This window comes from Amblyraja radiata, chromosome 2 (assembly GCF_010909765.2).
Source record: "Amblyraja radiata isolate CabotCenter1 chromosome 2, sAmbRad1.1.pri, whole genome shotgun sequence".
In the NCBI taxonomy this organism is placed as follows: Eukaryota; Metazoa; Chordata; class Chondrichthyes; order Rajiformes; family Rajidae; genus Amblyraja; species Amblyraja radiata.
Window position 1 is genome coordinate 73,022,867 of NC_045957.1, and position 23,621 is coordinate 73,046,487.

The 23,621-nt window shown below is 41.3% G+C and overlaps 1 protein-coding gene across 1 annotated transcript; it reads left to right on the plus strand.

Moving 5' to 3' along the window:
- Positions 1–2,789: 2,789 nt before the first annotated feature.
- rnf152 (ring finger protein 152) lies at positions 2,790–13,829 on the plus strand. The gene is made up of 2 exons (XM_033048987.1): positions 2,790–3,058; positions 10,682–13,829. The coding sequence occupies exon 2, from the start codon at positions 10,882–10,884 to the stop codon at positions 11,497–11,499; it is 618 nt and encodes a 205-aa protein (XP_032904878.1). The 5' UTR covers positions 2,790–3,058; positions 10,682–10,881; the 3' UTR covers positions 11,500–13,829.
- The last annotated feature ends 9,792 nt before the right edge of the window (positions 13,830–23,621 follow it).

A 23,621-nucleotide genomic window follows, 5' to 3' on the forward strand; every position in this document is an offset into this window, starting at 1 on the left:
GAAAGAAAGAGTACTGTGCAATCAGAAGTGAAAAACGCACAATAGAAAAATAAAGCCCTGGCAGTGAAAGCGGTGAATTCCTTTGCTGAGTAGTATTATGGTCGTGACAGTCAGTTCAAGAGTCTGATGGTTGTAAGAAAGTAGCTGTTCCTGAAACTGGTGGTGTGCATCTCCAGCCTTCTGTCCGATGGTAGCAGCGAGGCAAGGGCAAGGGCATGGGCTGGATGGTGGGAATCCTTGATGATAGTTTTTGAAAACATTTGGACAGGTTTTGAATGACCAGTGTGTTGTAGAGTGAATGCTGGTAGACTGGCATAGGATGGTCCTCGATAGTCAACATGGGCATGGAAGGCTGCAGGACTTCTTTCCCTTGTTTCTATGCTGTCTGACCCTGTGACTCTAGGACCACTGCATTTCTTCCTCCATTCTGCAAAGCAACCAGTTACTACAATTATTTATTTATTGTCCCTTAGCTAATTTGATATTAATTCCGCCACCATTCCTTTCATTCTGTGAATTTCAGTTTTAAGTTCATAAGTTGTAGGAGCAAAATTAGGCCATTCGGCTCATCAAGTCTACTCTGCCATTCAATCATGGCTGATCTATCTTTCCCTCTCCTCCCCGTTCTCCGGCCTTCACCCCACAACCCTTGAAAAGCGTACCAATCAAGTTTTGCTGCTTTGTCCTGTTATACCCAGGCAACATACTGGGCAATTTTGCACCTTGTCTGCCTCAGTCGGGGTTGTTCTGGAAAACTTAGCTACAGATGAGGCTACTTCTGAAATTTGTTTCAGCTGGGATGTCATTGAGACTTATGGCTTTTGTTACGTCCAGTGCTCTCAGCTGCTTCTTAGCAAGGCGCTGTATGTGACATAATGTGAATCAAATTGGCTGATGCCAGATTTTCATGATCTCGTTGACCCTTGCAGGAGGCTGAGATGGATACTTGACACTTCAGGTGAAAGATTGTTACCGATGCTCTGGGCTTGTCTCTTTCACTCACAGCATGAGTTCTGCCTTCATCAATACTCATACACTCTCCTCCAGTTAACTGTCTAATTCTCTACTACCTTTCACAAATGGATGTGGCAGGTCTGCAACACTGAAAGTCAATCTGGTGTGTTGCTCCCATTACTTAGCTTACAGCATGCAGCCCTGTAATGTAGCCAGGAACAGCACAATGTGAAATTAGGATAATCTGATGCTGTTCCTAACATATACATATTCTGAGGTAGGATTATTCACAAACCTGATGGTATATGTTAGGCCCTTAGGAGACAGATTGTAGTAAAGTATGGATAGGACCTGGTATCCAAGGCAACTATAGGCACAAGGAACTGTAGATGTCAATTTACAAGAAAAGACACAAAGTGCTGGAATAACTGAGCAAGTCAGGCAGTATCTCTGGAGAACATGGATAGGTGACATTTCAGGTCGGGGCCTTTCTTCTGACTGTACACAGCCTCCAGATGCTCATGAGAACCGCACAAGTTTTGTCACATACACATCCAGTGCATGGATGGGAGATGTCCTCCTCACTTCGATAAAAATACTGATCCTTTTGACATGGCACCAAACACATTCACAAAGATAACCCCAGTTGATCTGAGAATTGAGAGGTGAATTCTATGAGGAAAATCTGACCAAGCTAGGGTCTGTTTCTCTGTAAATAAGAAAATACTAAAGGGTCATTTGATCATGTTTTTTTTTAAAATTCTAATGCAAGATGACCCCCCCTCATCTTTTTTATGTGCTGCATGGCAAAAAGAAGTTCACTAACCGAAATAGGTGTATGTGACCAAATAAATTTGAACTTGAACTTGAACTTGACACTGCCGCTGTGAATGTAACAGGACGAGCAGAGTGAGGAACAAAGACATGATCATCTCCATGCAGTGCCACAGTCCAGGCTTATTTCCTTCCCGTTACACACAACGAACACATTAGCAACTTCACACGTTATGCCTTCATCTTTTTGCACACAAGGGTTGGTACAGAATTTTTAATATTATGTATCAAAAGAAGCCGTTTATTGTCATGTTATTCGAGATTGCACACAATGTTCTCGCTCGCCAACAGACAACGTCTCTTTTTCCTTGTGTTGCAGGTTTTATTTTAACACAATGCATTTTATTTTATTTTTAAATAAGTGGTCCTGTATTTTAAGAATGAACAGTGACGTTCAAGATGAACTAGACTATATAAATATAAGTCCCACGCATTGGCTGGTCAGTATCTTTTATCTGGGAACTGGAGGCGAAGAAAATAGATGCTGCAGGATTTGAAATGCTGATTTTTGTTGTTGTCTCGACTGTTTCAGCGTTTGCATTGTTTTTGTTGGCGATTTTTATATCATTTGCAAAAGATGAACAAATTAATTAACAGTGGAAATCTCAAATTATGTCAATAGAGTTGATAGTGAACGGGGGAATAAAATCGTGGGCAATGTGCATCAATGAGAGTCTGCATTTTTTCATTCATTGAATCGATTGACAAGCATAATTGTCTCCTTCAAGGAATATCCTGCTACTTGACCATCGTGTTCAGCGCCGCCTTGAAGGAAACTATCAACAGGACACAATGAGCGGCCTTCACCTGCACGCGCGGGGCCGGCTGTCAAGCGGGGCCGGTCGATGGGCGCATTGCATTGTGGGAGTGGTAGTTCCAATGGAGCGGCGAGGAGCGGCGAGGAGCGGCGAGTGGCCGCACGTGGACTACAACTCCCAGCGGCCCGGCGTGTCCCGCACGGGCATTCCTGCTCCTCCCCAATTGGCCGCCAGCCAGCTCGCTACATGTATCCGAGCGCAGAGCAGGAGACTGTCAGAGATCAAGAGTACGGCGCGCTGCCCGCTGCCACAATAGACACTTTCCAACCATGAAAGAGAAGCATCAGCTTTGCGCAAGAGAGTGCGAGGAAATAAGCAAGTAGAAAGCGAGCACGAGAGACTGCGGAAAGGGGGAGACTGCAGCGCTGAAAAATAATAGACTTTTTATTTTATCATTGCCTTTTGCAGCAAGCCAAGGCAGCTTGCAAGTGTAGTCTCAGAGATTGTTGAAGGTATTGCTGTCTTTATGTTGTGTTCATTTTATTTGCGCGATTGCAGCTACATAGGGATGTTATTGTTTCTCTAATGTTTCACTCCTTGAAAGCGAACGCTGTATGTTTATGCAACATTAGCTGATCAGTTTGAGCGTTGACATGGACATTTTGACGTTACGTTCCATGCAAAGTGGATCTTAAACTGTACGCATAAAAATGCCAACTTTTAATTATAAATGCAGGGCGCCGTGTACGTTTCGCAGGAGTTGTGTGCTGTGTGCTGGTTGAAAAGGTGATGAATTCCTCTTCATCTCTTAGGGTGATAGTGACGCCAAAATAATTATTCCGAGCTGAATATTACAGTACAAGCAGAATGGGCCGAAGGGCCATCTTCCGCGTTTTATTAAGATTGCTTGGATGAAATAATGCAGTGAATAAAAAACCAAAATTGGGTCAGCGGTTAATGGATCTATGCGAGGCTTTATGATGCATTTTATATCAGAGACCAGTGCAGTCAGAGCCAGAAAGGAAATCTTTATTTATTCCGTGAAATAACATTTGGTGCAGACTGTGGAAGGTCATGGTCTATCAAGGGAAATATACGGATAGCAAACGCTGCCGACGGGGTTATAGTTTATCTGAACTTATAGAAAAATATGTCTGGTCAAGCATAATGGTAAAATAATTTGATGTGTGTTTAATTAAGTTTTATCGCTCAGATTTGATCAACTGCGAAGGGCAATGAGCTTATTTTCGAGTCTGTATCAATGAAGATGATTTGCTGCAGCCAAATGTTCAAACAGCCCTATTTTCCACACTAATCGCATTACTTTTGGCGCGTTTCCCTTTTTTTGTGTGGTGATATTCATGTTTAATTGGTATATGTACCATGCAAGGCATGGCCCGTTGTCTTAGATTTTTAGAATGAGAATAGTAGAGTGATGGAAACGCGTGTATTTTTATTGTTCATGAATCAGGCTTGCAAATATTCCTTTGTTTTGACAGGAATTATTTTGTTATCGCTTCCATGCGCGAGAAGAAATGTTCATATCAGTGTAAATATGTCCTGAACCGACACTATTACAGGAGCTTTTTTGTGCCAGTGGCTCTTCCACAGTGGCTTCCGCGGTGAGAGACCTCTGCACCAGATCAAACCATATATTTCACACACACACATATTTGTATTTTATTATTTCTGTTCCTTATTTTGATTAAGATAAGGAATAGATGGGGTAGAGAGGAAAAAATCAGGTCGATGCACAGAGTCTCTTGCCTAGTGTAGGCGAACCGAGGACATGGGTTTAAGGTGAAGGGGAAAAGATTTAATAGGAATCTGAGGGGTAACTTTTTCACACAAAGGATGGTGGGTTTATGGAACAAACTGCCAGAGGAGGTAGTTGAGGCTGGGGCTATCTCAATATTTAAGAAACAGCTGGACAGGTACATGGATTGGACAGGTTTGGAGGGATATGGACCAAACACAGGCAGGTGGGACATGTTGGCTGGTGTGGGCAAGTTGGGCCAAATGGACTGTTTGCACACTATCACTCTATGACTATAAATAACGTTTCTGAATTCTTGAAACTTTGAGGGGTTTTCGGAACACACTTATAGCCAATGAAATGTTTTCAGAATTTGGCCACCATTATAAAAAAACATAACAATTAATTTATACAGAGCAAGCTCTTATTAAATGCAGTTTAGTAATAGCCCATACTGTCCATTTTCAGCATGCTAATTGGGAGCACAGCATTTCCTGGACATCAGGAATAACTTGCCCCTCCCTCTTCCCCCCAGAAGGAGAATTTCAATATCTACCTGAGACGGCAGATGTGCCTTGCTTTGAAACTCAATGGCAGTCCTTCCCAGAACACCACCCTGTTGTTTATTGTTTGACTGCATGTAAAAATAACCTGCTGTAAGGTGGAATGTGTGACTTTATAATTGCTGTTCATTTTGTCTGGGGACTTTTTGTAAGCAGGTCTACTTCCTAATTCCACTTGCTCTCTGACTATAACCTGGCCTAATAAAACCTCCTATCTCTTGGGGTATGGATATTCTCATGATATTGGAAAACTGTGCACTTTTTGAGGAAAGCCATTTAATTACAAACTGAATTTACACATGTTTCTCAACTATATGATTCAAATAGGAACATAATGCTTAATGGGTCAACTGTTTCTTAAATGAGAGAGGATTTATACAATTGGTTCTTAGAGCATCTTACGTATTGGTTATATTGTGATGCATGCATATTAATCACTAATGTGATTTAATGATCAGTACTGGAAGTTACTCAAGTAGTATGAGCCTACAAATCTGAGCCAGAAGTTCATAGATTCAAGGAGACAGAAGAAACTGCAGATGTTGGAATGTTGAGTAAAATACAAAGTGCTGGAGTAATTTAGTTGGTCGGGCAGCATCTGTGGAGGAAATGGATAGGTGATATTACAGGTCTGAAGAATGTCCCAACCCGAAATGTTGTCTATCCATTCTCTCCACATATGCTGCCTGACCTGCTGAATAACTCTAGCATTATGAGATTTAGTCATGGGTACAAGACCCACCCCAGTTACATTAAACAGGCTGGTGCATCAGCACACCATGGAGAGAGTGCTGCACTGTCAGAGATGCTATCATTCATATGAGATGCTAACTTAAAGCCCTTCACTTTTAAAGTGTCCTTGGGCTGACAGATGGCACAATGGGCTAAGTGTTCGGCTGGCAACCGGAAGGTAGCTGGTTCGAATCCCGCTTGGAGTGCATACTGTCGTTGTGTCCTTGGGCAAGACACTTCACCCACCTTTGCCTGTGTGTGTCCTTGGGCAAGACACTTCACCCACCTTTGCCCTGTGTGTGTGGATGTAATTATGTGAAGCACTTTGGGGTCAATGCAAGTTGACTAAAAATGTGCTATATAAATAAAGAAATTTTAAATTTAAACAAGATACAAAGGCATAATTTGAAAAGGAACATTGCTGTTGTTGTTTTCATCAGTCAGAATCATTGACTTTAATTATTGTCATTTATTTCAATGTAGTATGTGGAAATTTGCTGGGTTTAATCTGACTGCTATTAATGCATAGTTTATACCAATGCCAATGTTTCAACCAAAAGTACTAATGTATTGGGATCTCGAAATTATGTGAAAACCAATATAAAATTATTCCTATGATTGGTGCATCAATAACCTTTGTTGATGTAATCTCTGTTGAAAAAAGCCAAACAAGCTGCACATTGGAGGATCTGAAAATATTTGGCGCTCAGTGCCTGGAAATTAATTTGGGAGTAAACAGGGGGTGGCTGCAGCTGTGATGCTGTTTGTCTGGCACAACTGAACAACCCATAATCCAGCATAACCTATGTAACATTTTTGAAATCTTTTAACTTCCCTCCAGAAAGAGGAAAACAATTTAGTGGAATGTTGCGTTTGAGTTGAGTTTAGATTATTATCACGTGCACAGAGGTACAATAAAAAGCTTTTGTTGCGTGCTAACCAGTCAGCGGAAAGATAATACATTATTATAATTGAGCCATCCACGGTGTACAGATACATTATAAAGGGAATAACGTTTAGTGCAAGATAAAGCCAGTGAAGTCCAATCAAAGATAATTTTCCGAGTTGTTATGAAGGTATTTTGAATTATTTTTGTTATAATGGTAAACATGGACATTTTATTCAGAGAGCAATTATTTTACGCAAAGATAGACTCAAAAAGCTGGAGTAACTCAGCGGGTCAGACAGCATCTCTGGAGAAAAGGAATAGGTGACGATTCGGGTCGAGACCCTTCTTCAGACTGAGAGTCAGGGGACTCGACCCAAAACGTCACCTATTCCTTTTCTCCAGAGATGCTGTCTGACCCGCTGAGTTACTCCAGCTTTTTGTGTCTACGGTTTAAACCTGTTCATTTCCTGCAGTTCATTTCCTACACAATTATTTTACTCACTCGTGATGACTGAGATAACTTCCTGTGTGTCTACAAGTATGAACATTGAGCTTTTTGTTTGCATTGTCACGTGGGTTCATTGTTGTCCTTCCTAATTCATCTGCAATTCATGATTGACAAAGCGAACAAGCAGCCTTCCCCTAATTCTGGACTTTGAGTTGGTGTAAGTATGTTGACGGAACTTGGCTGACAGTCCATCTATTTCGGTAGCAGCATTTTGCCATGTTGGGAAATACCAGGCATGATTAATCTGTTTCCCCAATTTAGAACTGTGAAAGATAACAAACAGCATGGGTGCAAATTCATTTCCTCCCACCTTGTAGCATGATCAGTACACATTGCAAGCTTTCCTTCCTTCCTTTCTTGATTTTACTCATTTAGTAATTTATATTCAAAGAAATGAATGCATTTTTCTGTGTTTAATGAAGCAGTTGCAAATGATTGATTTGACTCAAACTTTTGGGTTTGAATCACACTGCAAGAAGTTGTGCAAGTATTCCAGTTGATATTTGAGTTCAAATTGGGAGGACCACAATCAAATAAGACATTAAATCAAGGCCCCATCTTTCCTTATGAACAGACTTCAGAGATTCCATAAAACTACTTTAAAGCGGAGCCGGGGAGTTATCCTTGGTGTTTACCTATTATTGACCCCAAAACAATATCTTTAATATTGCCATTTGTGACTACTATCTGAGCGTGCATTTGCTGCTGTCTTTTCTGCATTGCACCAGACGCTGCATTTCAAAAGTAGCTCACAAGTTATGTTGTGTTTTGGGATGAAGTTTGGGAAGGTGTTAGATGAGTGCAATATTTTATGCAAAAAGTAAACTTGTTTCCTCACGTTATGAAGGAATAATTTACAAATTGTTTGGTTGGATTATCTCCCACCCGCAAACATTGGCAGCACATGATAATTTTGTGAATTAAAAATAAACTTTTATTTGTAAAGCTCCTTTGAGGATTCCTCAAAAGGGTTTTAACAGTTTGATATACACTTCAAGTGCAGTCACCTTTATGATATAAAAACACAGCAGTCAGTTTGTTCAACAGATTTTCAGGAACACAACTGTGATAACTATTAGGGTGATATGTGTTTGTGGTGTTGAGTAAAGACAGATCTGCTGATAATTAGATTTATAGATATCTCCAGTCCATCCAAAAGGAGGCCAATTGGCATATCAGGGTCTTTGTATCTCCAAAAAATGAGGTGTATCTCACCTTTTACCCTCAGTACACGGGCTTCAAAATAAAGTAGCAGGTGTATCAGAGCTACACCAGGGCTGCCAACTCTCACGCTTTGAGCGTGAGAGTCACGCATTTCAGCCAATTCTCACGCCCTCACGCTGATGACAGAATTCTCACGCTGTCTTCAATCCCTGCACAGCAAAGAACCTAGAGCGGAGCTATACGATCTTTGCTGCACAGTTTGTCTCTTTGCGCCACCTGACAGCGATCTGTGCGGTCTGGGGAAGTGCGTTGGTGACGTCGCGTCTCTTCTCTCTCGGTCGGATGTGCAGCCGCCGGGTGTCAGCGCCTCTGTGCGCCGGCTACGGGCGCTGCGCTACCGGCCACTGCTGCAGCCTCGCTCCCTCCCTCCCTCCTGCCCTTCAACTCATACGGCACTGCCAGCGCCGCCAATCCACGCTACACCGTGCCCCCGAGTCTCCCCATTAGGCGGTCGGGGAAAGAGAAGGAGGAGAGAGGGAGGGGAGAAAGAGAGGGAGAGAGGGAAAGAAAAAAGGGAGGGATGGAGGCAAAGAGAGACAGGGGGAGGGAATGTAGAAAGGGGATGAAGGAAGGGAAGGAGAAGGGGGAGGGTGAGGAAAGAGAGGGAGGGGGAGGAAAGAGGATGGGAGGGGAGGAAAGAGGGGGGAGGAGAGGGAGGGATGGGGAGGAAAGGGGGAGGGGGGAGGGAGGAGGGAGGAAAGAGTGAGGGAGGGGGTGGATGGAGGGGGAAGGAAATGTGTGTGTGTGTGTCTGAGTCCCTGTGTGTGTCTCCTTGTGTGTGTGTGTGTGTGTTTCCTTGTGTGTGTCTCCGTGTGTGTGTGTGTGTGTGTGTGTGTGTGTTTGTGTCTCCCCGTGTGTGTGGGTGTGTCTCCCCGTGTGTGTGTGTGTGTCTCCCCGTGTGTGTGTGTGTGTGTGTGTCTCCCTGTGTGTGTGTGTGTGTGTGTGTGTGTGTGTGTGTGTGTGTCTCCCTGTGTGTGTGTGAGTGTGTGTCTCCCCGTGTGTGTGGGTGTGTATCCCTGTGTGTGTGTGTGTGTGTGTCTTCCTTTGTGTCTGTTGTCACATCCTGTCCTCAGACAGGGCTGCCAACCTTCACGCTTTGAGAGTCACGCATTTCAGCAAATTCTCACGCTGATGACAGAATTCTAACGCTGTCTTCAGTCCCTGCACAGTTTGTCTCTTTGCGCCACATCACAGCGATCTGTGCAGTCTGGGGAAGGACGTCAGTTGGTGGCTGTGAGTGAGGCTCACGCATTTCACAAAATTTTCACGCTTTCATGCTGATCACAAAATTATATAATGAGAATAGGACCTGTTTTGCTTAACAAATAGTGTAGGAAGGAATTGCAGATGCTGGTTTAAACTGAAGATAGACACTAAAAACTAGAAAAACTCAGCAGGACAGGCAGCATCGCTGGAGAGAAAGAATGGGTGATGCTTCGGGTCGAGACCTGAAGAGGTTGAAAACCAGCCATAAAACACAATGACTGGACATGTGTGTTATCCAACTAAGGGCAGAAATCAGAATCATGTGTTCATCTTTATTCACGTGACACCATAATAAATATATTACAGAAAAATAATTTAATAGGGTGGCACGGTGGCGCAGCGGTAGAATTGTTGCCTTACTACCACATGGGTTTTCTCTGGATATTCTGGTTCCTCCCATATCCGAAAGAAGTGCAGGTTTGTAGGTTAATTGGCTTCTGTAAATTGTCCCTGGCGTGATGGATAGAATTGGTGTATGATAGATTGCTGGTCGGTGTGGACTTGGTGGGCTGAAGGGCCGGTTTCCATATATATTTTTACATATATATCTTAATTTCATTGAACCATATATGATTGAATATGTGGCATTATATTTGTCTTGTTTCTATATTCAAAGGGTAAGGTTGAAGTCTGACTTTTGCTTTGTTTCTCTGTGTTTTTCTTTATATATATGCATAACAACATGAATATAATCTGATTTCCATACATGAATATAGTCATTCATGTGCTGCACCTATTGATCAGAGCCTGGCTCTATTGTGGAATGTAATTAGGAATGTAATTTAGCCTAACCTTATTCATACCTAATCCAATTTAAAGCATAAATGTTGCATTCAAGTGTGAGTTAAAAGACTCACTACAATATGCACCAGATTACACAATTTCAAGCTGAAAAATGCAAAAGCTCCCTACCCTGGGAGGGGGAACACCCCCCTCCCACACCCTCCCCCCCCCCCCCTTTGTCGCTATGCTCTGTCACAATTTCTCACTCTCAACTCTCACCCAATGTTGGCAGCCCTGTAATTTAGTGCTCGGGTCCCTGAGGTGGGACCAAAAATTGACCTTTCTGAGCCACACATGAATATAAAATTAAATTAGCTGAGGGAAACACTGAACTTTATCACATTCACATAAATTATCAGATGTATATCATTTACTTTTTACTTGTACATTTCCCAATTTTCTTTTGTTTTGTAGGTGATGAAAGTTGGGCACTTGCTACAAGTGACAGCACATCTCAAATTCTGCTGTTCCCTGAAGGCGACTCCAATCACTGGAAAACTTTAAAGTCAGTGACCGAGGGCTTCTGAAAGTGTCGAAAGTCACAATTGACAGTAATTTAGCTGAGAGCCTTTTTTTAAAAAGAAAACAAGAAGTTGGCACCCATCAGTTTAGAAATGGAGACCGCTTCTCAAGATTCCCAAATGGAATGCCAGATCTGCTTCAATTACTACAGCCCTCGTCGCCGCCCCAAGCTACTTGACTGCAAGCACACTTGCTGTTCTGTCTGCCTTCAACAGATGAGAAGCAGTCACAAGGAGCTGACGTGCCCGTGGTGCCGAAGTGTCACCAAGCTCTCCCCCAGCTTGTCTGTATCCCAGCTGCCGGATGACCCAGAAGTAATTGCTGTGATCAGCATCCCTAATGCCTTGGACCGCACTCCAGTCTTCATCAGGCTCCCAAGCAGTGGTTGCTACATGGTACCCCTGACTGTTACCAAGGAGAGTGCTCTGTTGCCAGGAGAAGGGAGTTGTCGACTGTTGCCGGGAAACCAGCGGAAGACTGTGACTGCTGTTTTGATCCCTGGGGAGCAGCAGCATCAGCAACACCCGTTGCAAGGCGGACCGAGGGAAGATGAGGAAGAGGAGGAAAGCAGGGAAGTTGTGAAGACCTCCACCTGTTCAGGTGTTTGCACTGTACTCCTTGTGGCTTGCGTCCTCCTATTCCTCCTCGGCATTGTACTGCATAACATGTCTTGCATATCAAAGCGATTCACTGCCATCTCTTGTGGCTGAAGTAACTGCTGATCTACAAGGGCTTTCAGAATTTACTAGTTTGCAAGATACCTGGACTGTGGCTATACTGAGGAATGCAGCGCATTTAGTCTCTTGTGGCCTGGGCTTCAGAGCCATGCTGAGGAAGCTGAGCAAATGTATCAAACTAACAGGAATGATTCATTTGGGAAGTGATGAATACCTAAGGTGTAATTTGATAGATCATGTGAAAACTATATTTCTGGTGAATTTTAAAGAGGTTTTACAAATTAGTCAATACACACACAGAATTAATGGAAATTGATTCCCTTAATATCACATTATATTTCTGAATTATTATTAACCTTAGTCTCCCTTTTAATGGGTAGTGCAATAATACTATTCATAGTGTAACTTGAATCAGTCTCCTGTAAGTATTGGTAAGCATCATTTTATACATTGTAAACTAGGTTACCCTGTCAAAACCTGGGTTTTAATTGATTGTAGTCCATTGAGTTGCAGCAATCTTCCTCAGAAATAATGTTCATAGTTTTGTCACCATCAGGACAGGTTTTAGACAACTGTGCAGGTGTTTGTAAGTAGAATTGTAACCATCCTATTTGGAACTAAGTTGTATGAATTAAAAAAAATATTTTTACATTTTTGGCAGGTTGTTGGAATTAAGTTTTTATTTTATGTTAAGGTTAGTATATACATGCATAGAGGGCTTAAAGTCTAGTGCATACACATCTACAGTGATAAAAGGAACATAAAATTATTTAAGCCAGTCATCACTGAATACGGTTTATCTTATTTGTGTGCAGGTGCTGACTAAAATAATTCGATTTATTTTGCATTGTGGAACTGTACTGATGGATTACTTTAGTTCCCAGTTCATGACATAATGGTTCAGCTGTTTAGAAAGTAGTTTGATGTGTGTGATAGGATATAATTTTATGTAGAGACAGTTTACACAAATGAATAGTTAACTTTGTGGAATAGTTGAGTTTTCAATTTAGTTTGTCTAACTAATCATGTGGCGTAAGCTGATGTTGCTGCGGGGCTCTAAGGTTACTATTTAGGGTTTTATACCATTTGACTAGATTTATTAATATCACATGCCTTTTGAATGAATAACATTTTACATTAAGAGACAAAACAAATTAAGTTACAATTAAAGATGTGATTTGGTGTCCTGTTGCGTACAGTCCTAGTTGAGAGGAAATATTAAACTTAATGGGATTGTAATGTGCTGTCAGACTTTGACAAGCAATATCATATTGGTAATGTTTGGTGATCCAGTTAACGTAGGGAAGGAAGAATTATCATTCATGACATTAAATTATTTGTTTAAAATAAAGAGCAGTAATGGGTGGAGCTTGGTTAAAAGTCATGATGGGATAATTGTCAGAGTAGGTTCAAATTTGTATATGAAGTATAATTGCCTGCATGGTACTTTTTCTCTATGGTACCAGAGATTGAAATCTTATTGTCCAATATTTTACACCGTCTTCCCTTTCAGTTTTGTAAATATTGTAATGAAATGTTGATTTTTTTCTTAGAAAGTATTATATCCAAATTACAAGTGATGTCTGTACTTTATATCTGTTTATTTTTCTGGATAATTTAACGTAAAGTTGTAATCATGGCCTCAAAGGGAATGGAAGTCTCACTGACTTGTATCCGTTAGGCTGACGTGAATGGCGACATCTTCTCCCTCAGAAAACAAATGAAAAATACTGTGCCTGCCTGCTGGAAATCTGGAATGGTGACATACTATTCTGCTGGTCAGGCAGCATCTGTGGAAAAAGAGTTAAACATGTCATGTCAATGCTCTTGTATCAGAAAAAATAATAATTGTTCCTCTTTTCACGGGTGCGATCTGACCTGAATGTTTCCATCACTGATTAACAGACTGATAACATGCCCCTGCTAATATCCCATGATCACTGTTGCCTATACATGCTATTAAATAGTTCAGTTTTTCCATAGATTATTTATTTTCAAACATGTCTTTGTGCCTAAGTATATTGGGTATATGAACTGCCAGTGTGTGCATATACCTGTGATGATCTGCAAAAGTAGAAGTTGGAAAGAATGGTGAAGCTGCTGTTTATAGTTGCTGACTGTTGTCTTTGTGCTTACTCTTTTGTAGAATAAAATATTGCATGAGGCTGCAATAGTACTTTTTTTCTCACTGATATTTTTATGATGCAGTGTTCTGAACCTGCCTGTTGTTTATATGTGTTCATTTTAGTTTAATGATGATTGTAAGGAGTTCATTCATATGGTTTGAAATGGACCACCGTACTGTGATTCTGGTTGTATTGACAACACTATTCAACAGTTTATAATAAACTTTATAAATACTATCCAACTCACTTATTAAAGGAGAATACTCTTAAGCGCCATTACAGGAAACCAATAATTGCTGGTATGATTTCATACTTTGGCAGAAGTGCAAAAAGAGTTGTGATTATTTCTTACTTGTTATTGCCAGGGCCTCAGATGGCAATCACTGCTGATCTTGAGGCAAGTTCCCATAAAGGTTTAATGATAGGAGGTTCCCTTCTGCTGACACTTGTCAGATTCAGACAGCAGATCACTGTGATCATTGGCATCTTATCCCTGAGCTGCTAATCACATTAAAGAATGTCATCAAACCAGGAGGATGGAGCTCGATTTCAAATACCTTTCCTCTATGTTAAATAAAGACTGAAACATGTACAAACTTGCAAGTCTTCAATACAATACAATACAATACATTTATTTGTCATTTGGACCCCGTTGAGGTCCAAACGAAATGCCGTTTCTGCAGCCATACATACAAAACAAAAAAGACCCAAGACCCAACACAATTTACACAAACATCCTTCACAGCGCATCTTCTCCTCGCTGTGAAGGAAGGCAAAAAAAACATATCTCTCCCCTGCACTCCCCTCTCCCCCCCATGTCAGAGTCAAAGACAGTCAAAGCCCCCGGCGGGCGATGTTAAATGTCCCGCAGCCATTAAAGCCACGCCGGGTGATGCAAGGCCACGCACCGGGTCTTGGTGTTGGAGCCGCCGGCGGGCTCTTGGTGTTGGAGCCCCCGGCGGGCGCTCACAAAGTCCCGCGGCCATTCCAAGCCGCGCGGGGCGGTGATGTAGGCTTGGAATGGAATCAAGTTGAAATATCATAAATTAACTTCTTTAAAGTTGTTTTAATGTTACTTCAGCTATTTATCATGGAATTACATTTCACATAAAGTACATATTTCAGGGCTAAAAGGGTTTATACACAATAATTACAGTTAGGCTCAATCTTTAATACCTGGTTAGAATTCATTTGACATGCTATGTACCCTCTCCCTCCACCAAAGCCACATCTGCAAGATGGGTAACTGGACCTCTCAAATCTGTGACCTCTAACAGGACCTCTCAAATCTGTGACCTCCATGATTAATAAAGAGGGGGTCAGGAGGATCATGGAACCCTAGCATCTGTAGACGCTTCTCTGCATTGCACATCATCCTGACTTGGAACTATCTTACCATTATTATTGTTGAGCCTAACTCATGGAATTCTGCACCAAACCTTAATCAGAAGGTTGTACCTTAATCAGGCAGCTCACCGCTGTAACCTTAACAGTACTTTGGATGAGCTGCAAATGCTGGTCAATGTTATCCACATTTGTAAATGAAAACAATACAACAGAGATAATATTTCAGGGTATTTTGTCATAATGCTTCAAATTAGAAAGTAAAATGCTGCACAAGATACATGAGCAGATGAGAGAAATATGTCTTTATTTAATTATTACATTTATTCTGTGTCTCATGCCTCGATCATAATGTCCCAAAGAGTGCTAAACCCAATAAACTACGTTATTTATCATTATTAATTAGTAATAAGGTCATTTCTATGACTTGGGAATCACTGACAGCAGTCAAATCTCAACCTGCAGCGTCACCTCTCCATGTTGTCCAGAGATGCTGCCTGACCCACAGTTACTCGAGAGATAAACACAAAGTTCTGGAGTAACTTAGCAGGTCAGGCAGCATTCCTGGGGAAAAAAAAGAAGGGTGATGTTTCAGGTGAGGACCTTTCTTCTGACTCCAGCACTTAAACCCCTGTCCCATGGTACGAGTTCTTTCCAAGAGTTCTCCCGAGTTTGCCCTGATTCGAACTCGGAGATTTACGGTAATGGTCACTCGTCGGTACTCGGGGCTCTCGTGGACATTTTTCGTCATGTTAAAAAATCTTCACGAGTCTTCCCGTGCTTACCTGCTGTTAGCGAGTCTTCCCGAGTACCTGCCGTTAGCGCTAAGAGACGTCCCCGAGCTCTGACGTACCCGCTACGTTCATTCTTCGTGTTTACCATGAGTTTGATTTTTTTAACTCGGGAGAGCTCCTGGAATGAACTCGCACTGTGGGACAGGGCTATTAGTGTATTTTTCTGCAGTGAAATTCCACATCATTTTGCTGATGTAAGGATGGCTAAGTATTTTGTTCATTACAAAATTCAGGCTAATGTATTGCAATAATATTTCATCAGGTGTTTGACCAAGGAGGATTTCTGAGGTACAAAATCTAGACTAATGGACTTTTTTTTTCAGGATAATAAAATAATAATTTAACATGCAATACAAAGTCACTTGGGTTACCTGGAGAGGGAAACTGAGTTTGCAATTAATTAATTATCTCCAGTTAGGCAATGGGGAATGCAACTGAATGCACTGGAAAGTTGGTTTTTAACCTACTTTTGAGACTTTTATCTTTACATGAATCACTCTGAACATTTTCCATTAAACTACCTATTCTGGTTGGACATTTTTAGTGGTGGAAGAAAATTGGAAAAAATAGCGAGAACCTTTCTGCATTTAATTGTGAGCATTAATGAATATTGCTCATTGACGATTTCTTAGCGAGCTGAACTGAAAATAAGGATGGAAAAATTGTTATGGTGTATCTTTTCCTCCAATGAGAAGCAGGCAGCCAATTTTAAAGTGTACTCCCTTGTGAAACAGGTTTTTAGTCGTTTAAATTGAAACAAATTGATGGGTTTGTAATCTTTGTTATACATCAAATGGTTTAAATATAAAATATTTGCACACTGGACTAATGCCCATCTTTGCTTTTCAATCATCTTTGGGTTCCCCTCAACAAGATGTAACGAGCTGATCAAATGCATCTATTTCATTGACTACGTTTCTATTCTAATCCACCTCCTTCCCACCTAGAGCAAAGACAGGGTGCTCCTTGTATTCCTGAACATTGCATCAGATTCCACATTTAATCGAACATCCTCTATAATTTGCACCATCTTCAAAGAGATGCCCATTCCCGCCCCTTTCATCAGTCCAATGGGTTTGTTCTCTGCACAACTCCCTGGTTCTCTCTTCCTTCTATCCACTACTTACTAGCACCTTCCCATGTAATGGTAGGGGATTAAATTGTTTTTCTACCTCGCTCCCATCTTTAGTGTCAAATACTTCCTCTTGATGAAGTGGCGATTCACTTGCATTTCCTCCAATTTTAAGTAGTGTATTTGGTGTCAATGTCAGTAAGACCAAGGAACCTATTGTGGGCTTTGGAGGAGGAAGGATGAGGACCCACAAACCTGTCTATATCGATGGGACATTCAAAAGCTTCAAATTCTTGGGCGTGCATATTTCTGAAGATCTTTCTTGGACCCAGCACATTGATGCATTAATAAAGAAAGCCCATCAACGCCTCTACTTCCTGAGAAGATTGCAGAGATTTGGGTTGTCAGGGCAGATTCTCTTGAATTTCTACAGGTGTACAGTAGAGAGCATATTGACTGGTTGCATCACGACCTGGTTCGGCACCTTGAACGCCCAGAGTGAAGAAGACTGCAAATAATTTGTGGACACTGCCCGTCCATCATGGGTTCTGACCTCCCCACCATCGTTGGGATTCACAGATGTCGCTGCCTCAAAAAGGCAGCCAGCATCATCAGAAACCCACACCACCCTGGCCACACACATTTCACGCTGGCCATCGGGAAGATGGTACAGGAGCCTGAAAACTATAACGTCCATGTTCAGGAGCAGTTTTTTCCCTACAACCATCAGGCTATTAAACACTACAACCTCAAATAAGTTCTGAATTAACAATTGTTGTTAGTATTATTCGTTTGTTATTTATGTGTACGTATGTGTATGTATATATTATACGTAACTTTATTTTCTCAACTATCATATTATTTACAGTGTGCTCTGTTGTGCTGCTGCAAGTAAGAATTTCATTGTTCTATCTGGGACATATGACAATAAAACACTCTTGCCTCTTGACTCATAATGTGGTCTCCACAGCAATCTAAAAACTGCTTTGGACAATGCATCCATTCAGTTTGCAAGGCTGACCCTTAGCTTCCAATTATGTGTCCCTTTAATTCAATTCTCTATCCCAATCTCTGCTTCGGTTTCTTAACTTGTTTCAACAAAGCCCAAAATAATCCTAAGGCATATAATTGCATCTTGCATCCTGGCACGCTATAGCCGTCAGACCTCAGCACTGAATTCAAGAATTTCAGATAACCTACCTTTCCAGTTTGTGTCAGAATTACCCACGTGTTATGTTTTGCATCTCACAGTTCCAGTATTTGTTTTTTCCCCTTGTCTCGATTCTTATTCGTCTCTCTTGCCTTTCCTTCAGGCAGATCATCAATCGTGATATTTTCTCCACCCTCTCTCACTAACATTACCTGTTCATTCAGTCTACTTGAAGAGAACAACACAGGAACAGGCATTTCGGTACACAATGTCTGTGCCAAACATGATGCCAAGATAAATTAATCTCATCTGTTTGCGTGCGCTCCATATCCCTCCCGTACATATTTTTGCACCTATCTAAAAGCCTCTTACTCTGCTCCTTCACAGGCAATCCTTTTGTTTTATCCTCCATTTCCATTTCTCTGCAACTGCACACATGTTTGTTCTCTAACTTTTCTTTGAACTCATGAAAAGTTTTCTTTTTCTGATTGTCCTACCATTTTCTGTTTTTATTCACCTAATGTGATGTGTGAGGATTTCCACGTGTTTCACAACTGATAGAAGCCACCACTTATAAATGTGTGGAATTCTTCACACATTTCAGTGGTCTGTGTGTGGTGCATTGATCCAAGTGATCATTTGATTGCAGAAAATGTCATAGCTGTTAATAGGATATTAATCAGAACTACTGGGCTTGTTTTTTGCAATCTTGCAAACAGTCTTGTTTTTTGCAATCCTGACAAAAAATTGGAGAACTATCAGAAAGCTTTGCTCATTCTCCTGCATTGCATTAACATTTTGCTTAGTGCCCTGAAGCCACATAGTGTTCTTAATGTTCTTATATTTGCAAATAAAACCAGCAGTATTAGCCAATGTAATGTATTACTGTAGTTCAATGATCATACTCTTTATCTTTTAATTAGGGAACCATTGCAGTCCACCCCCATAGGTTTTATGCATAGAACCTAAGCCTGAAAATTTAGTGCAGGATTGGAGGAGGAGTTGAGGTGATGCTATGATATTGGAGCAAATATTATTTTAAGCTATGCACCTACCTGCCTATTCATCAAGGCAAAGGTCTTTGGGCATCTTTTCAAAAAACAAGTAGAGTTTTTGAGTGACATTCTTTCATCACCATGTGATTTAATTACCATTCTCTTCATTGCATACACATTTGCTGCCAGATTTGCCTGAAAAAAAACTATACAAGCCTTATTAAATTGTATTTATTTTTCTGATTTTCAAACTCTTTTGGATATCTAAAGCCTCAAAGGTGCTACATCAAACAAAAACTGTTATTAATCTCAGCTGTTGGCCAAAGATCATTGAAGCAGCATTACTTATGGAGTATTGCTTTTATTTTAACGTCTATCCTAATTCTGTATGGGGTTTTAGCTTGAGTTCCTTAGCATCATCGGCAAGTTTCAACACGTCTGTGTCTGTAACTCTGACAGAGCTCATCTCACCCCAAAACATGCCAAATGCGAAAGTTTAACATCCTGAAAGAAAAGAGAAATCTTGCTTTTTTACACCACCCTTATTATTCCTGTTATGTCATTGTACTTTACGGCTATTAGATACCTTCAGGGAACACTATCAATGATAATATAAGAAACTTAGCAGCCAATTGTTAGTCTGCAGGCTCCTATACACAATGTGATAGCAACAGCTTTAATGATATTAATAGAAGGATCAAAACTAGCTTGTATACTGGAGATAACTCACCTGCCGCACTTTAACATTACATCAAGAGGTATTCAAGCACCTTTGAGAGTGTAGTTGGGAACTGTAGTTGTTTAATGGGTCATCTGATAGAAGGCACCATTAATAATGCAGTACTCCACACCTATGCCTGGAATGTCAGTATGGAACTGTTGGTACTTGTTTCTAGAGCCAGGGTTGAACCCACAACTTTAAGACTTGGAGGAATGGAAGCTGCAAACTATGCTGTGGCTGAAAGCCTGTAGGGTTAATGGTCATTTCTCAAAATGAAACAATCCGGATGCCGTCTTCCATTGCACGTGCAGGCAAAACCAAAACATTCTCTTCTTCCTATTGGGGAGAAAAGCATGTTATGACCTCACACTAAAATGGTCATAGCTGACCATCCACTTCAATACCTATTCCTGCTTTCTCCTCATTCCCTTTGATGCCACTTACAGAATCCAGAAGCTTGTCTATCTTCTCTAGCTGAACTACTTGGGTATATTTCATAAAAAAACCCTCTGTGATAGTGAATGCCACAGGTTCACCAACCCCGATCAGATTTGTTTCTCCTCAGCTCATCCCTATAACCTCAGACTGTGCCTTCTTGATCTAACCAGCCCAGGTAGGGCTTCCTGCAACCAGGATTTTGCTTTAGTTCACTGGTGTACAAGAACACCAGAATTCTTATTTGGATATCGAAACTTCTCAAATGAACGCTCACCTGCATTCATGTTATACAGCATTTGCCATGATGTTACCAACTTGCTCAATCTGTCTAAATCACCTTGAAGCCTCTCCATATCCTCCTTACTTCACATCCCAACTAGTTTAAAGCCACTGGTAAACTCTGAAGTGGATGTAGAAATTGAATTCTGCTAATTCAGTTTAAAACAAAAAAAGCTAATCTTTGTAATGATGACCACTAATCGTTCAGTTTGTCATTAAACAATCTGGTTCACCAGTAGCTCTTTAGAGGTGATCTTACCTGGTTTAGATCATATGTGACCAATAGATACTAGACAACAGACGCAGAAGTAGGCCATTCGGCCCTTCGAGGCAGCACCACCATTCAATATGATCATGGCTGATCTTCCACAATCAGTATCCTGTTCCTGCCTTCTCACCATATCCCCTGACTCCGCTATCTTTAAAGGGCCTGTCCACAAGCATGCGACTGCATGCGGCAAGCAGGAGCTAACGTGGTCGCTTGAGCCGTACGGCCTCGCGGGGCCGGTCCCACTTCGATCGCCGGAGCCGTATGAAGTTGTGCGGAGCTGGTCCCGACATCGCGTGGGGCTCCGAAAAACTGACAGTCCAAAAATTCCGTGTGGCAACGGCCTGCCAGCCCGCAGCCGCATTGAGGCCGTATGACAAGGGCCCCAGATCTTGTTGTACTTCCCCTTTTCCCAACTTGACACCATGCAAATAATAATCTGCCTTCCTGTTTTTGCCTCCAGACCCATTTGGCGCTTGATATTTTGCAGTAAGTCATTCAGCGACATTTATGGATGCGTAATGATTGCTGAGCCTACCAGCAATGTCAATATGCAGAGTGATAAATAAAAGCAACATGGAATATGTTAAAGTTAAGAAAGACCTTTTTAATTCTCATCTTGAGGAAAGAGTACAACTGCATGGCAAGTTGTATTGAAGGAGTTTCCACAAAACACTATTTTTGACTACAAAGTGAAAGAGAAGAAACTTAATAAACCATATAAATCCCTGTTGTTTTATGTGAAAACTAAAATGTTTGGTATTATATGTAAACTAAGTAGAACAAGGAGTGGGAAGGAATTATTAATGAATGTGGGTGAATTCTATGACAAGTCCGGCTCAGACATTACCAAAATTGTTCACTCAAAAGTGACGACCATAATTTCCCTGTCGCACAGAAGGGAGAGGCTAATAGTGTTGTTTCTATTATTTCTGTGCAAATGCTGCAGTGAGGGAAGATGAACATTTCATTACAGAGTACCAAATGTTGTGGTTCAGGATATACTACTGTACCATTGGCAATATGCCATCTCCCGATTGTCCTGTACCTAAACTATTTATGTCACAATCCCTGACTGGCTGTTTGAGAAGCTACCAAGTTGTTTTTCTCTTACATGCGATTCCAGATGCTGGCTTTTCTTTGCTCTGCCATTAACAGCAGCTTGCCAACAAAATATTGCTGCGATTAAACAAGACACATTTAACTAATGGCAGATCTCATTAAATTCACTCCTACATCAAATTATGGGCTGATGTATGGTAGGCAGAAAAATACGTCAGAGAGAGGACTTAAAGTAATGTTGTGATAAAGACAATCCTTCCGTAAGATTGCATGATCTATTTAGATATGTGTGAGTATTCAGCAGACATACAATAACTGATATACTGATAAAACAAATTCCATCACATTGGCATGGATAAGATGACAGCATTGATGATCTGGGCATTCTGGAGGATCTTTCAAGGAATTTAAGTCAGATCCTGCAGTCACAGGGTAAACATCATCAAAACATGAAGCCTGAGGTGCTCAGAGCAAGTTTGCTTGTCGAAATGTTGTGAAGTGCATCATCAAACAAGAAAGATGGCAAGATTTCTTTGCCCAGTGAAATTACGACAGATTTCAAATGGAGCAACTACTAAATTTACAGCATGAGGAGATGTTGCCCTTGATGGGACTTTGGAACAAGGATAAAGGCTGTTTGATGCCAAATATAAAAAATCTTGTGTCAAGTTGCAGAAAGGCGAGGGACGACTATTAGAGGAGCTCTTTTTAGAATCAGTAAAGGGGCTGTCCCACTGCGGCAACCTAATCTGCAAGTTCTGGCAAGTTTGCCCTTGACTCATACTCGCAGCATGGTCGACATGAGGTCCTAGGAAGTCTTTGTAACTCTCCTTCATGCTCAAGGGTGGTCCCCGCCCGCGTACTGGAGGCCTCAGCTAGGAGAAAACCCACAAATATGCTGACAAAAGATTGCAGATGCTGGAATCTTGAACAAAATAACAAAGTGCTGGGGGAACTTAACGGGTCAGCCAGCTTCTGTGGAGGGAAAAGGGACAGACAACATTTCAGTCCAGGACACTTCTTCAGACTGAAGACTGAGTCTGAAGAAGGGTCCTGACCTGAAACACTGTCTGTCCTTTTTCCTCCAAAGTGGAACGGCACAGTGGTGCAGCCATAGAGTTGTTGCCTTACAGCGCCTGAGACCCGGGTTCGATCTAGACTATGGGGCTACTGTACGGTGTTTATACATTGTCCTTGTGACCGTGTGGGGTTTCCCTGTGCTTCAGCTTCTTCCCACATTCCAAAGATGTTCAGATTTATGTTAATTGCCTAGTGTAAATTGTTCCAAGGATGTAGGATAGAACCAGTGAATGGGTGATTGCTGGTCGGCATGGACCTGGTGGGCCGCAGGGCCTATTTCCACAGTATCTCTAAACTGAATTAAACTAAACTGCACACAGACATAATTGGAGGTCAGGATCAAATAGAATCGCGGGAATGTGGGGCAGCAGCTCAACCAGCTGTGCTATTATTCTACCCATGAATTAGATTAGTTTAATTTATGTAATTATATCAGCTCTCTGCTGCAGAGGCTACCATTTTGGTTGAGAGGTAAAACCTATAAAGAAGAACATTCGAAGCCAAGAGAGACAACCAACTGAATAGCATTTTGTTCTGAGGTAATGTGATTTCAAAATTTTTGTTGACCTTCTTCATCAATCCTTAGTTAAACTCACATTACTAGCACTCTCATGTGCATTAGATGGTTGTGAGTTTAAGCCCACACCAGAGATCTGAATCAAAAATGTAAGTTGATGGATTACATTTGATGGTCCAAATGGCCTAATTATGCTCCTATTGTTATTGAACTTATGAACTTATGTTGCCATTTGGTTGATGTGTTAAATTCAATGTCTATCCTCGTATGTAGGCATAAAAGATCCTTTGACAATCTTATTAACAATAG

Excerpts from the sequence above, each read along its gene's own strand:
- rnf152 (XM_033048987.1), top strand. The coding sequence starts at position 10,882 with ATGGAGACCGCTTCTCAAGATTCCCAAATGGAATGCCAGATCTGCTTC.